This window comes from Gymnoscopelus braueri, assembly GCF_963280865.1.
Source record: "Gymnoscopelus braueri genome assembly, chromosome: 3".
NCBI lineage: Eukaryota > Metazoa > Chordata > Actinopteri > Myctophiformes > Myctophidae > Gymnoscopelus > Gymnoscopelus braueri.
In genome coordinates this window covers 47,577,925-47,591,226 of record NC_137612.1, presented here as the reverse complement: position 1 = coordinate 47,591,226, position 13,302 = coordinate 47,577,925, and the positions used below count along the sequence as shown (strand labels likewise).

General features: G+C 43.5%; 1 protein-coding gene across 5 annotated transcripts in view; it reads right to left on the bottom strand.

Annotated features, from left to right (window-relative positions):
- The window catches only part of LOC308082751 (FYVE, RhoGEF and PH domain-containing protein 5-like), a 37,192-nt gene extending 24,137 nt beyond the window's left edge, over nucleotides 1–13,055 (bottom strand). For all 5 annotated transcript variants that reach the window (XM_080424742.1, XM_080424744.1, XM_080424745.1 and 2 more), the window contains exons 1-7: nucleotides 12,917–13,055; nucleotides 8,904–11,553; nucleotides 5,003–5,144; nucleotides 4,192–4,250; nucleotides 3,020–3,050; nucleotides 1,480–1,631; nucleotides 610–766 (exon numbers count right to left, since the gene is read on the bottom strand). In XM_080424742.1, the coding sequence (XP_080280868.1) occupies nucleotides 610–766; nucleotides 1,480–1,631; nucleotides 3,020–3,050; nucleotides 4,192–4,250; nucleotides 5,003–5,144; nucleotides 8,904–11,553; nucleotides 12,917–12,926 (3,201 nt within the window). In that variant the 5' untranslated portion in view covers nucleotides 12,927–13,055. The remainder of the gene's footprint in view (nucleotides 1–609; nucleotides 767–1,479; nucleotides 1,632–3,019; nucleotides 3,051–4,191; nucleotides 4,251–5,002; nucleotides 5,145–8,903; nucleotides 11,554–12,916) is intronic.
- Nucleotides 13,056–13,302: the final 247 nt, after the last annotated feature.

Sequence of the window (13,302 nt, the reverse complement as noted above, 5' to 3'; positions counted from 1 at the left end):
ATGAATTGCGCCATGTTGTGAGCTTGTCGATCGGCTATTTTCAGCAAAAGTTTTCCCCACAATAACAGAATACAGTAAAGACACTAGTATTGAGCCATGAAGGACTCCAGTTACCCTTACAGGGTTTAAGCATAGAGTTATAATATATCTAAAGGGCGGACTGCCCCGCCCCCACCAATTAATTTCAATGAAAGTTGCTCAGTGGCGTTTGAAGCACCCGGAAGAAGGCTCTACTTCCACATTTGGGCACCAAATTTGGGTGCCCAAATGCGGAAGTCTTGAGCACTGAGCAGACGCACTAGGGTTTCAAACGGTAGAAGCATGCGCAGTGGCGTTTTGAATGCGGAAGTATTGCAGTCCCATATTTGACCACCGGCCGACACACACACACACACACACACACACACACACACACACACACACACACACACACACACACACACACACAATTCTGCTCTTAGGAATTAATGGTCAAGGGTGGGGAACGAGAGCTCCCTGTGACAATCACTCACCAAAAGTTTAAAAGAGATTAATGAATCATTCTTGATTTGTTTTCAAATTCAGGACCAATACAAATTCACTTTTTCACATTTCAATCGTCTGCCTGACCTCAAACTGGCGGACAATGGTGGCGAAGGCAGGCGACGTTCTGCAGCTTTCGTCCAGCAGGTTCATGCTGCGGTCGTAGTGACCGATGTACGTGGTGAACACCAGGAACTCTGACTTCCTGGCCAGGATGACGTCTGCGATCCTCTGGTTCTCCTCCCTGCAGGGGGCAGCGGTGGGTGAGAGTCACATGACGAAACGGATGGGAGAGATTCAACACGTACCGCTTTCATGTAAAAGATGGATTGCTGCCCGAGATGTGTTAATGCATGTATTCAGCGAAGCACTGCCTCGATGTAAAGCTAGAGAGGAGGGTAACTGTGGCACTGGTAATGCCCTGTCTCCCCGTCTTTGATTGATGGTGTGTGTGTGTGTGTGTGTGTGTGTGTGTGTGTGTGTGTGTGTGTGTGTGTGTGTGTGTGTGTGTGTGTGTGTGTGTGTGTATGTGTATGTGTATGTGTACTGTATGTGTATGGTGTGTGTGTGTGTGTGTGTGTGTGTGTGTGTGTGTGTGTGTGTGTGTGTGTGTGTGTGTGTGTGTGTGTGTGTGTGTGTGTGTGTGTGTGTGTGTGTGTGTGTGTGTGTGTGCGTGCGCGCGTGTGTGTGTGTGTGTGTGTGTGTGTGTGTGTGTGTGTGTGTGTGTGTGTGCGCGTGCATGTGTATGTGCACGTGTGTGTGTGTATGCGTGCTTGTGTGTATGTGCGTTAAGCCTGATTTTTACTTAATGGCACGTCGGTGTCGCCCACTGAAAATAGCCGATCTATAAGCTCTGTGAGCTTATAGATTGCCTATTTTTAGTTGCACGGCACGATGCACACGCAAGTCTAAATCAGGCAATAGCTACTGTAGCACGGAACATTGGTGACATCTCACCAATGTCGGATTCGGTTCTCCAGCTCGGTGAGGATTTTACGGTGCAGGGAGTAGACGTCAGGCAGCTCGTTGAGGATCTCCCTCAGTCTCTCCTCATCCAGCACAGGGTCCCCGTCGTCCCCCACCGCCGCTCCCACAGCTTCCCGGAAGTCCTGTGTGGAAAATTAATGTTGCCATGATGGTTTTTGTCAGCGTGTGACTGTTTGAAATTCAAGGCACACTTTCACTGGGTTGGCCCACGATGCTGTCCCTTGTCTCTGATGGCACATAGGCCTGTCACTATTATTACATAATCGCCTCGTCGCAATTATTTGAGATAATCGCAATTCTTTTTTGCATAATCGTCATAATCGTCAATCATTTCCATGTCAAAAATGTTCATTCAAAAATAGTGGAAATAGCAGATCTACAAGCTCAAAATGCGTTGTGGTGCGATGCATTTTGAGCTTGTAGATCGGCTATTTCCACTATTTTTTTATTAAATATCCAAGTTATTTGTCTTTTGTTTACGCCTAAAAGCCAAAAATAAATGTAATTTAAAAATAATGTTATATGTTCAACGACAGAAAGAGACAGACAATTAAATAATTAATCACAATTATTTGAGTGACAATTAATCGTCAAGCTAAATTTCATAATCGTGACAGCCCTGATGGCACAAATATATTATTACTTAGAAAGGAGTTGGTGAGTAGTTATAGAAAAGTTGTTTATCTTTACTTCTCACACACACACACACACACACACACACACACACACACACACACACACACACTCACACTCACACTCACACTCACACTCACACTCACACACACACACACACACACACACACACACACACACAAACAAACAAACAAACACACATGCACGCCCGCACACCACAACCAATACAGCCACCTATCCTCAAGCCACAGACTCAGGTCACTCCCATTCAAGACCAAGCAGGCTATGTCAAGCTTTGTGACTCCATTCCAATAGACTCATTCATGCCTGAGCTAGCTTGGGTGCTTGATCTTATTTATTACTATTTATCTATGAACATTTTTAAGCATTTTTAAGCATTTCCTGTGCTCTTTGAGCACAGGAAATGACCTGCCAAACTAAAAGTGGTGCATGACTCTTGTTTAGCAAAGGAAACACACCTAGAACATAAAACACAGCTATGTTCTCCTCAAACAGTTATCAAAGTGAGCCTAAAAAACACAAACATAATAAATGAGTACCCTGAACTGATATACCATATTGTCTCTGTCAGGCTATAGTCTCGCGAGCCAGATTGTTGTCTCCTACAATTTTCAAAAGCTTCCGTCATACAGAGCACGGAAGCTCTGAAAATGATCAAGCGATAAAGCGGATGTGACGCCTCCTCCCCGCTTCTGTTTCGTCTTTACAGTCGCGCAAATTCTTCCTAATATAAATCAAAATCATCTAAGCAAATATAGCTTGCTGCTTAGCAGAAATGGTAATTCATTAAAATGTAAAGAGTTGCGTTGTGAGCTTCTGCTATTTTCAAACATTTTAGTAGTGATTTGTCACTTACTTCCTGAAGAAGCTTGAGAGCTTTCACGTGTCTGTGGACAGAGATAGATGAAGAATTCAAAATGACAGTACATACACAACATGGTAGTAATAAGACTTGGTTAACAAATGGGCAAATATGTTTTATTATAACCATAACCATACTGGCGGTCTGGCATGTTTAGCCCATTGAGGACAACACAATTGACAACTGGACATTGCTGCAGACCATTTTCCAAAGCATACCGATTTTATTCATTTCAGTACTGTATGAAAATCTACTCCGAGAGAATTGAAAATGACTTGAGATACAGTAGGTGATCTAACACGCTAAATTTCCCTATGCGGTTATTTTTGGTCAAAGTTACACGTTATCATTGCATTTTAATGCATTTTAAAGCATGGACTTGACTGATTTGAAAAGTCTAGCTGTAAATAGTCGGACTTGGATTTTTTAAATTTACAATCCAAATTCGTGACTTATTAATCATGCAGTGATGTTCAGCCAACACTGACCCAATTATTCAGGTAGATTTGGTTTTAATGACGGTCTACATTTATGTACTGTATATTAATATGGCCGAACAGACAATGACATGACCGGTATGGAATTTCAAGTGATAATGGACATTAAAGTTATACAATGCAGAATCCCAAATAACGATTTTTAGCAACCTCTGCTGGTCACTACCGTCACTGCATACAATTTCCGTAATCCTCGATTACCCAGAATTCCATTCGTTTTCACCGGAAGCCGGAAGCGTTTCAAAAAGCGATCTTTTAATTGTTTTATACTATCTACGGATCGTTTCTCTTAGCCAGTGGAGCATTAGTTACCATGAGCTGTGCTTTCTTTTTCTGTTCTTTTTCGATCTTCCAATCCTACATTATCTTAACATCAGCGTGAGGTTCCTTTTTGCTATTACCGCGGTAGTTCCTGGCCAAACAGGAAACCGTTGCGGTAGTTCCTGGGGACGTCGGCCACGACGTCATGACGTTGGCCAGGAACGTCATTTTCCCGGGAAGGTCCCCCCAGTCCACTTTCAATAGAAAATATATAAATAAAAGGCTTCCGGGGGTGAAATTCATGGAGTGGGTGTTGTGAAACTTTTGCCACTGACAAAAGATATACAATTTAACTTTAGTTTTGTTGAAAACGTTACCTAGTATTACTTTAATTGAAACGTAACTCACAGTCTCTCTGTATCCACCAGCTCTTTGGCAATGTAAAAGGCTCTCGATCGACCATCAGGCTGTAACCAATAAAATGACAGTATTCACTTGGTGTATCAATGGATATAAATCACTGGATCTCAATGTCGGGTCCGGAGACCACCAAGGGTCCCAATGGACCCTTACGGTTCTGTAACTCTGAGAGTGTATGACCCTTAAGAGCCATTCGTACACTCTCAGAGTTAAATGAACACTGCGGATTTTTACAGTGTAGATTGGGGTACAGAGTAGATAAAAACAAACAAAATCATAACAAATGGGGGTCCATATCCTAATAGATGTCAAATTGTGGGTCCTTCAAATTAAAAGGTTGGGTTGATATGGCCAAAAATATACATTTGATGTCTCCATGGGACCCAAACAAAAAATACAATATGAATTCACCACTTACTGTATGCCCTATTTCAAAAATAGTGAAAATAGCCGATCTACAAGCTCACAACGCAACGCATCATGATGCGTTGTGAGCTTGTAGATCTGCTATTTTCACCATAAAATGTATGCATTTATTGACATTTCAGAAATTATTTTGGTAAAGAAAAATCCGATTTTCTTATTTATTTACTAATGTAAAACTGTTTTAAAAAGTTTTACTAATGTACATTTAGTTTTACAAGATTGTTGAAAATCTTTTGAAATAATATATTGTTTAGGATATGTAAAAAAAAGAATAAAACTAAAACAAAGGATATTTACTCAAAACAAAATTGATCCGCGACCCAATAATGGGTCAATGACCATACGATCTCAAAGCACAGTTCTAATTACCCACCTGTTTATCATAAGTGTTCTCTAGCCCTCCCTCCTCTTCCTCGGAGGTACGCCCTTGCTCTTCTTCACCTGCAGACTCCTTCCCAGCCTCTCCTACAGCGCTAGCAGCCACAGAGCACACTGTGTAGGCTTCTGTGTAGGCACTGAGGACAAGGTCACATCACATTTAGCCACTTTCAATCTGGCGTCCCCCCATGTTCACATTTTCAAAACACTGTCATACAACAAAGTATGAAACAGGGCTTCAGTGGCTAATAAAATGTACCATACACTTGCGAAGACAGACAGACAGACAGACAGACAGACAGACAGACAGACAGACAGACAGACAGACAGACAGACATGCACGCGCTCTCACTCTCTCTCACTCACACACACACACACACACACACACACACACACACACACACACACACACACACACACACACACACACACACACACACACACACACACACACACACACACACACACACACACACAGAGCCTGTAGTATAGTCCTGATGAATGCTAATAAGGTTTAAGCACTGCCTGAACATTAATGTTAAATTAAAAGCATCAGTTATGGCGAAGAGTCAATTTAAGAATGATTCAACCATCTACCAACAAATCTAGTTTTACATTGGCTATATCTTCCAACATGCGGCCTTGCCCTTGTATTTCAGTTTTCCAGACATCATTTAAGTTAATGGCTTGTATCGTGTGAATGCTTAGTTCTCTCCATGGGCCTTTATCTAGGAGAGGTAAATCAGAGAGATGACTCTAATTCAACCAATGAGATAGCATTTATGTTCCTATGCTGCTGATATATCGCTATAATAATCATACAAAAGTGTTAAAGCATGCAAAGTAAGAACAAATAAAAGAACCAAACAAAGTGCTTCTGTATGTACAATACGGAAGCAGCAACAGTCCTCCAATGCCAGCAGATACAGTACATGGGTAGTCCAAATGTATATGTTGTTGCTGTCGGGCAAGTATCTCTTATCTCCATATTTTAACTGTTTTTTTTGGGGTAAATCAATGCCCTACTTCGTCATACAGAAGTAGCACAAATAGCTCTAAACACGTCGCTGTAGATATCTATTTTAGCTATTTTTGAATTTGAACCCTGGAAAGTAACGTTTTTGGACATATGAGGTTTCCGTCCGATAGCAAAGACATGCTAATGGTTGTAGCTCAGTCAGTGGGGTAGCAGTGTAGTAGTCATCTATGTCACTGGTTCTCAACGTAGGGCATGGGGACCCCCAGGAGTCCTTGAGGGAGTTCCAGGGGGTCCCCAGCTAGATGATTCTCTGTTCTCAGTAAGGGTCCATTAACTCCATTTGGTTCCATTTGTACACTCTCTGACTGAAATTAACAACAACCGTTTAGCTTGGGGTCCCAGAGATAAAAAATCATATGAAATGGGAGTCCATGGCCTAGTGCTTATAAAAACAAATAAGAAAATCTATCCCTGAATGTCGCGCCAGTATGATTGCCATGCTTTACTGCAAGCACCCATGGATTTAGCAATATTGAGGTGGAAATTAGCTACACATGTCAGCATATATGTGCAGTTCAGATCTCAGTTTAAGACATATTGGTCCTTCATGGGTCATTAATGGTAATAGAATCCAGTTTTATTTGGGATACCAGGGGGTCTTTGAACCACTTTCACCAGAATCTATGCTGAGTTTCCACCTTTTTAGCCTTCACAGTATTTCACTAGTAGCACTAAGATAAACTCTTTAGTTTCAGGCCATTCTAGCTTTTGGCTTTCAGGCACGGCTATTGAATCATGGCCCCTGCCACTCTTTTTTTTGGGTGTGATGTCTTATGAAGCCCAAAGGCTATATAGAGTGATAAATTACAAACGAAGATAAAAAAGAAGATTATTATTTTTCTCTCTTTTTTCTCCCTAGGCTTTCTAGTGAGCCTATTTGTTCAGATGATACCACTGAAGCAGAGATGTGTTCTCTCCAAATGTCCTGTGATTGTGTCTTGCGGGCGGCAGTGGAAAACCTGCCTCTAGCAACCACTGGCAGTCTAGAAGATATTGCTTCACTATATTCTCAAATAAAATATGCATCAATGTATAGAATTATGCTCATTCTGTCATAAAAACAAAAGTCACTGAGAATGTAATATAAAGAATATGCTATTAGTAGTGGATTATAATATAAGACACATTTTTATATTAGCCCTAAAACCTCCAGAAACCTAATATCTCCCTTTGGCCAAGGGGGGATTCCCCATTGTCTGAGCGGTGTTTGGTTCCCCACACAGGAGACCTGCCGAAGTGGTTACATACAGTGTACTATATTAGTACATGAGCGGAGCAGAGACAAACAACACCACAGCTGAACAGAATACTGTACTGTAGTGTATAGGTGCCAAAAGCTCAACATCTCTGTCTGCACCCAAACCTGATGAACTGAGGTCTTTCCATTCATCCCAAACTTATTTTACTAGACTGGGGGCAGTTCCAGCCATGAGCAGCACACCATCCCCAGTAAATCCACCTTTCCCTCAGACAAGACATACTGTACAATCACACAGCTACCCAATATGCCATAACCAAACCTATTGCAACCTCTAAGAATCATGTTAGCCTAAATTCAATCACAGCACAACAGCTATTTTTGCCCAAATCCTGTCATGTCTCTACAAACATGAACAACATTGCATCATAATTTTAGGCATGTCATTATAGGCAATTTTTTTTCAAAATGTGAAACAAAAAATTGCCGATCTACAAGTTCACAATGTGATGCGTTGTGATGAGCTTGTAGATCAGCTATTTTCGCTGAGTGACACTGCGTGAAAAATCCCATATCGATCGATGTGAAATTATGATTAAAATGATTAAATTAAAAATAATTATGTAATTAAAATCATAGTCATATATAGGCTAGTTTTTACACAGAATAGTATTTCAGTGTTTTGGCCCATAACCAGCAAAATGGTAAACATGCTCAGAAACAAGCCTGGTTGTAAACAACTGCTGACTAGAGTACAAACCAACACTAAGATTGTATCTCACCACCCCACTTCTCTCTGATTGGCTAAAGGGAAGAGCAATGACTCCAAAATGCTCCGACTATTAATCATCCTGAGAGGTGTGTATGATAGGGGCTGACTGTGTGAGCAGCGATGCAGGGGGATGGGTTCATGTCTGCACGGTATAGGAGATCACAGAAGGTACCACACACTCAAATCTGAAAAAGAGCATTCATTCACAGTGAGTGTAACATTCAAATGAACACTCCACTCCAGATTATACTGGGCACTAAGAAAAGTGAGAGTAAGATTAGGCTGCCCACAGCCTACCTGAGTATTATCATTTACGATTCAATATAATGTCTCTACAATGTGAGTAGTTATTGCATGTACTGAGTTACACACACATACACACACACACACACACCCCCACTCATCTGGTCCCTGGGAGGCTAATATATGTTTGAGTACAATACAATAAGGAAGGCAGTGTATTTCACTCTGCTTACTCCCTGCCCCCTCCTAACAAACAAACACACACACACACACACACACACACACACACACACATACACACACACACACACACACACACACACACACACACACACACACACACACACACAATCCATGTATGTCTGGTGTGTGGTCACCGCAGCGAGGGACCCTCCATAATAAATAGTTATAAATCCTCTACCCCAGGGGCATAGTATACACACCCAGTGGCCAAACAGTAATAAAAAAAGACTACAGCTCAGTATAAAAGGTGGCAGGGATCACTAATATTACTTCTAGGAGCATCCATCTGTGTCAGGAGGTACTCTCACACATTCTATCTTCCTTTCCTCTTCCCTCAAACAGACACACACAACAAGAACACTTTAGGACTTCTCGGATGTAGAAGAGTATGGTGTCCATACCTTTCAGGTTCCTCCTCAGTTTTGCTCTCAAACCCCGGGAAGCTGCTCATGTCCACATAACCGTCTGTCTCGTGGGCGGACGACAGTCCCCGGGTGGGATGGTCAAAGAACTCAATGAAAGCCCCCTGCTGAACAGGCCTCTGGTGTGGCACCTGAACATTCTCGTAGTCGGAACTAATGGCGGGGATGTTCTCATAGTCTGAGATATTGGCATTGGGGAAGGAGATTGAGCGGGGCTTCGTCAGGGGAAGAGGAGTGAAAGACACACGGGAGCGGTCCTCAAACGACTCCACGCGACCAATGCCCCGATTGAGAAACGCGACAGAGCCCCCTTTTCTCTTGCCGTCTTTGTAGAACAGGAAGACGGAGGGGCTCTCTGAGGCCGCCAGAGGCTTGCCGGCGGAACGGCCATCAAGCTGCGGAGAGTCTCTGGTGCTGCGTCTGTCCGAGGCCACCAGCCTGCTGGGGGCGTGGAGGCCGGGCTCAGATGGGGGCCTGCAGGAGGAAGGGTTGACATCCACTACAGGTTTACTGCCCGTCTTCCTCCTGAACTTGAGCATCAAGAAGCGCTTGAAGGAGGATTTGTTCTTCTTCTTGTTTTTTTCATGGGAGTCAGTCTCAATGAGAAGGGACGGGGAGCTCTTGGTGATGGGCCTCTTGGTGATGTAGGCCAGCTCAAAGGGGGGAGGGATGTCCACCACGGACGTAGGTGTGGACAGCCCGCTGGATGGAAGCGGCGAGCGCTGGCAGAGGCTGCCGGAAGAGCTGATGACGTAGTCGTCCCCTCGCTCCCTGCCCCTGTACACACCCAGAGGCGTGTCCCGTCCCTCCATGGAGAATGAGCGGGTGTACGTGGATAAACCGAGAGGCCTGGAGTAGCTCTTGCTCCTAGGCATGTTTAACAGAGGACTGCTGCTCATCGCCGGTCCCAGTTGGCCAAATCCCCCCAGGCAAAACTTTTGAAAGTTGACCTGGGAGCCTCGCTCGCGTGGCGTCACATAATACGGTACCTTGCCCGACAGCGATCGGGAGCGCATCACCATGGCCCTTCTGTCAAACGGGAGGATGTTCTCGCCCTCGGAGTCATGCCCCGCCTCCTCGTAGACATGCTCATCGCTAAGGTCATGCTCCGTGTCCGTGGTGTCGTCGAGGAACGGCACGATGTGACCCTCCAGGTCCTCGTCATGCCTGAAGACGTCAGAGTCATTTGGGGAGAGCAGCCGGCTTTCTGACCGAGAATATGTCAGGAAGGTGCCAGCCTCTCTGGGCACTGAGACAGATACCAGCCTTAACCTCGACTGGGAGCTAGAATGAACCAAAAAAGCCTCCGCCGTGTCACACTGGCCTTCTTCACTTTGGACAGAGCGTTTCTGACAAGGTATTTTTGCATTTTTGTAACTGCTGTCCTCCTCCATATTGTTTCCTATGTCCACGTAATCTTCAGAGGACATGCACTCTATCTGTGCATTGTCTACAGATTCCTCCTCACTAATGGCCTCATATTCACAGAGCGATGCTGGATTTCTGTTTGTCAGTGAATATCCCTGCTCATTTTCAGGTAGGTCATCTGTTGGGCTCGACAATGTCTCTATAATGTCCTCAGAAGAGATGTAATAAGGCTCAAGAGGAGGAGCAACCTCTATGCAGAGATGTCCATCATCTGTGTTCAAGAGCATTTTTGTCTGCCCATGAATAATGGAAGATATATGCATGTGCTGCTCATCATTGACAGAGTACGTCTTTAAGCCTCTGGCTTTTTCCTTGCTTTCATGACTAATGCACATCAATGTGGCATTACAAGTGATGCCACAATCAGTGAAATCAGGTGATCTCTCTTCTGCCTCCTCTTCCCCCAAGACCGATTGCTGTCTGGTGTCTTTATTCTCGCAGGGAACAACAACAGGTTCCTCCGTGAGAGACTCAGCTGAGACATCTGCCGTAGACTCTTCCTCCTCGTTCTGAATCTTCACCTCCTCCTCTCTCGTCTCACTGTCCTCCCGCCCAGGTGCTTGACCATAGGAGCAGCAGCCTGCCTCATCCTCCTCGGTGCTGATAACAGAAAGGTCCCCAACTGAGAGGCCATCCGCGTCGGCCAGTGCCTCGCCTGCGTCACAAGCCTCAGCATCAGTGTCCTCGGTCATGCCCGTGTTCATTGTCTCCCTGGCACCGACTGAGTCAGTGGTGAATCCAGCATCACTGACTCCCATTGCTTCCAGAGAGTGTGACTCCTCTGCTAGACCGCTGTCAGATAATCTCCAATCCTCCTCTTGCAGTGCACTCACCTCTTCTTCCTTCTGCTCCCATGAGCCAATCTGTAGTTGTCTTTGTCCTGAGCTGAGGCTGTAGATTCCAAACTGTAGCTCCACAGGTGACTTGGCCTGGATAGTCTTGTTCGGAGAGTCCTCTGGTTCATTCTCTTCATCCAGCTCCTCGTCCGAAGGCAGCAAAGATCCATTAATGCACTCTTCCTGGGTGCCTAGATCCACAGGGTCCCTTCCGTTAAAATCGTGTAAAACCTTCGGTTTAGGGGCTATAGGAGGTTTGGGACCCCTAGCTGCAGAAAAGGCTCTTGACATGAGAGGGGAAGGCAGCTTGAGGCTGGCGTGACAAATGAGTCTTGGCTTCGGCGCAAGGGGAGGCTTGGTGTAGTCTAAAAGAACAACAGGAAAAGGAAATTGTAAGATTACAGTTTAAAATAACCTATGGATATTTTGTACTATTGGATCTATATTGAGCTCTGCAACTGTCTAAATATTCAGAGCTACTGCCTGCCACAGATAAAATTGCCTTAAAGTTACAGTAGGTAATGATGTGCAATTACAGTATTAAGATAAACAATTGTGTTAAAGTAAAATGCCACAATTAACAAGATGTTAAAATGTAGGTGTAAAAAATTATCAAGCTTGTGTTAATCAAACACAATTAAGCTTTTGCCTGATGTCACAGAAAGGGCTTTCATGCTATTCTACAGTACGCAATTTCCCCATATAAAATAGGATCAGGTACCTGCCTGGGAACAATTTTTAACTGTGCACTCTTTGAGAAACACAACCTTCAACAATAAGGGGTTTCCCTGACTCACTTCCTGTGATTCACTGGAGAGAAACCCTTTTTAGACTATAGTCTTACTGATACAAAAGGACAAGGACAAAAAACAAAGGACGTGATTTGTAAGGTATGCATACTGTATGTGAGAGTGAATTTACATAAGACATCTAAAAGTCCTGAATCTACTGATATCATTCAAGACCAATACTTCTTGGTTCAATAATTCATTATTGCCTGAGGACACACAATCACTTGATGTGATCAAGATTTAAAACTGAATGAATGAATATAATAGGAATAGGAAGATGACTTTGGTTTCAGGACATTTTATGACTTTTTTGTGGCCAAAACTCAAAAGGGGACAATATACACTACTACTCAACCATTTATTATAGTAGACTGTTAGACAGTATATCCACTAACACAAAACCACAGTATATCCACTAACAGTGTATATATATATATATATATATATATATATATATATATATATATATATATATATATATATATACACACACACACACACACACACGACACACACACGACACACACACACACAAGACACACATTCTGTATATAGGGGGCTAGCTGTCGCTGTGGCTTACTTGACTTTCGCCTCATTACAATATCAATAATAAATCAATTGTCAATGTAGTCTGATTCGATGAATTGAGTACAAAACGACCCCAATGGAAACAAGCCATATAGGCTTTCTTGGGTTTAAAATCCTTATTAGCCTTATTAAACCCTACTTTCCTGTGCTTTTTTTGCAAACTGCTAATAAAGTATTCAATCAATCAATCAATCAATTCATTGTCGTTCAGCTCCCTCTGTCTTTCTCTGTTCTGAGTTCTGACTAACAGAAACTCTCTGTTACTTTCTGTTAACTCCCGATTTTAAAAGTAGCGACCATGTCAAAATGTCTCACACCATTTCAAGTACAATATAGGATATCTTCTTACCTGTAGTCATTTTAGAGTAGAAACCATGATCATCAGCATCACAGCTGCTCCCTTAAAGCTGTAACTCTGATCGTTCCACTGACTCTCCTGATCCCTCTGGTTAAATGAAGTGCTTCATCTGCGTCAACACAACACTTCATCTTCCTCCGAAAGAATAGAGCAGTGCTCCTCCGCTGACCGCGTGTGTGTGTGTGTGTGTGTGTGTGTGTGTGTGTGTGTGTGTGTGTGTGTGTGTGTGTGTGTGTGTGTGTGTGTGTGTGTGTGCGTGTGTGTGGACTGTGGAGGGTGCGACTGCAGAGCCGCTCCTCAGAGTTTCCTCTTCGCTGATGCAGCGCGCAGAAAAGCAGTGGAAGTACATTTACTCAAGTACTGTACTGTAGGCTACT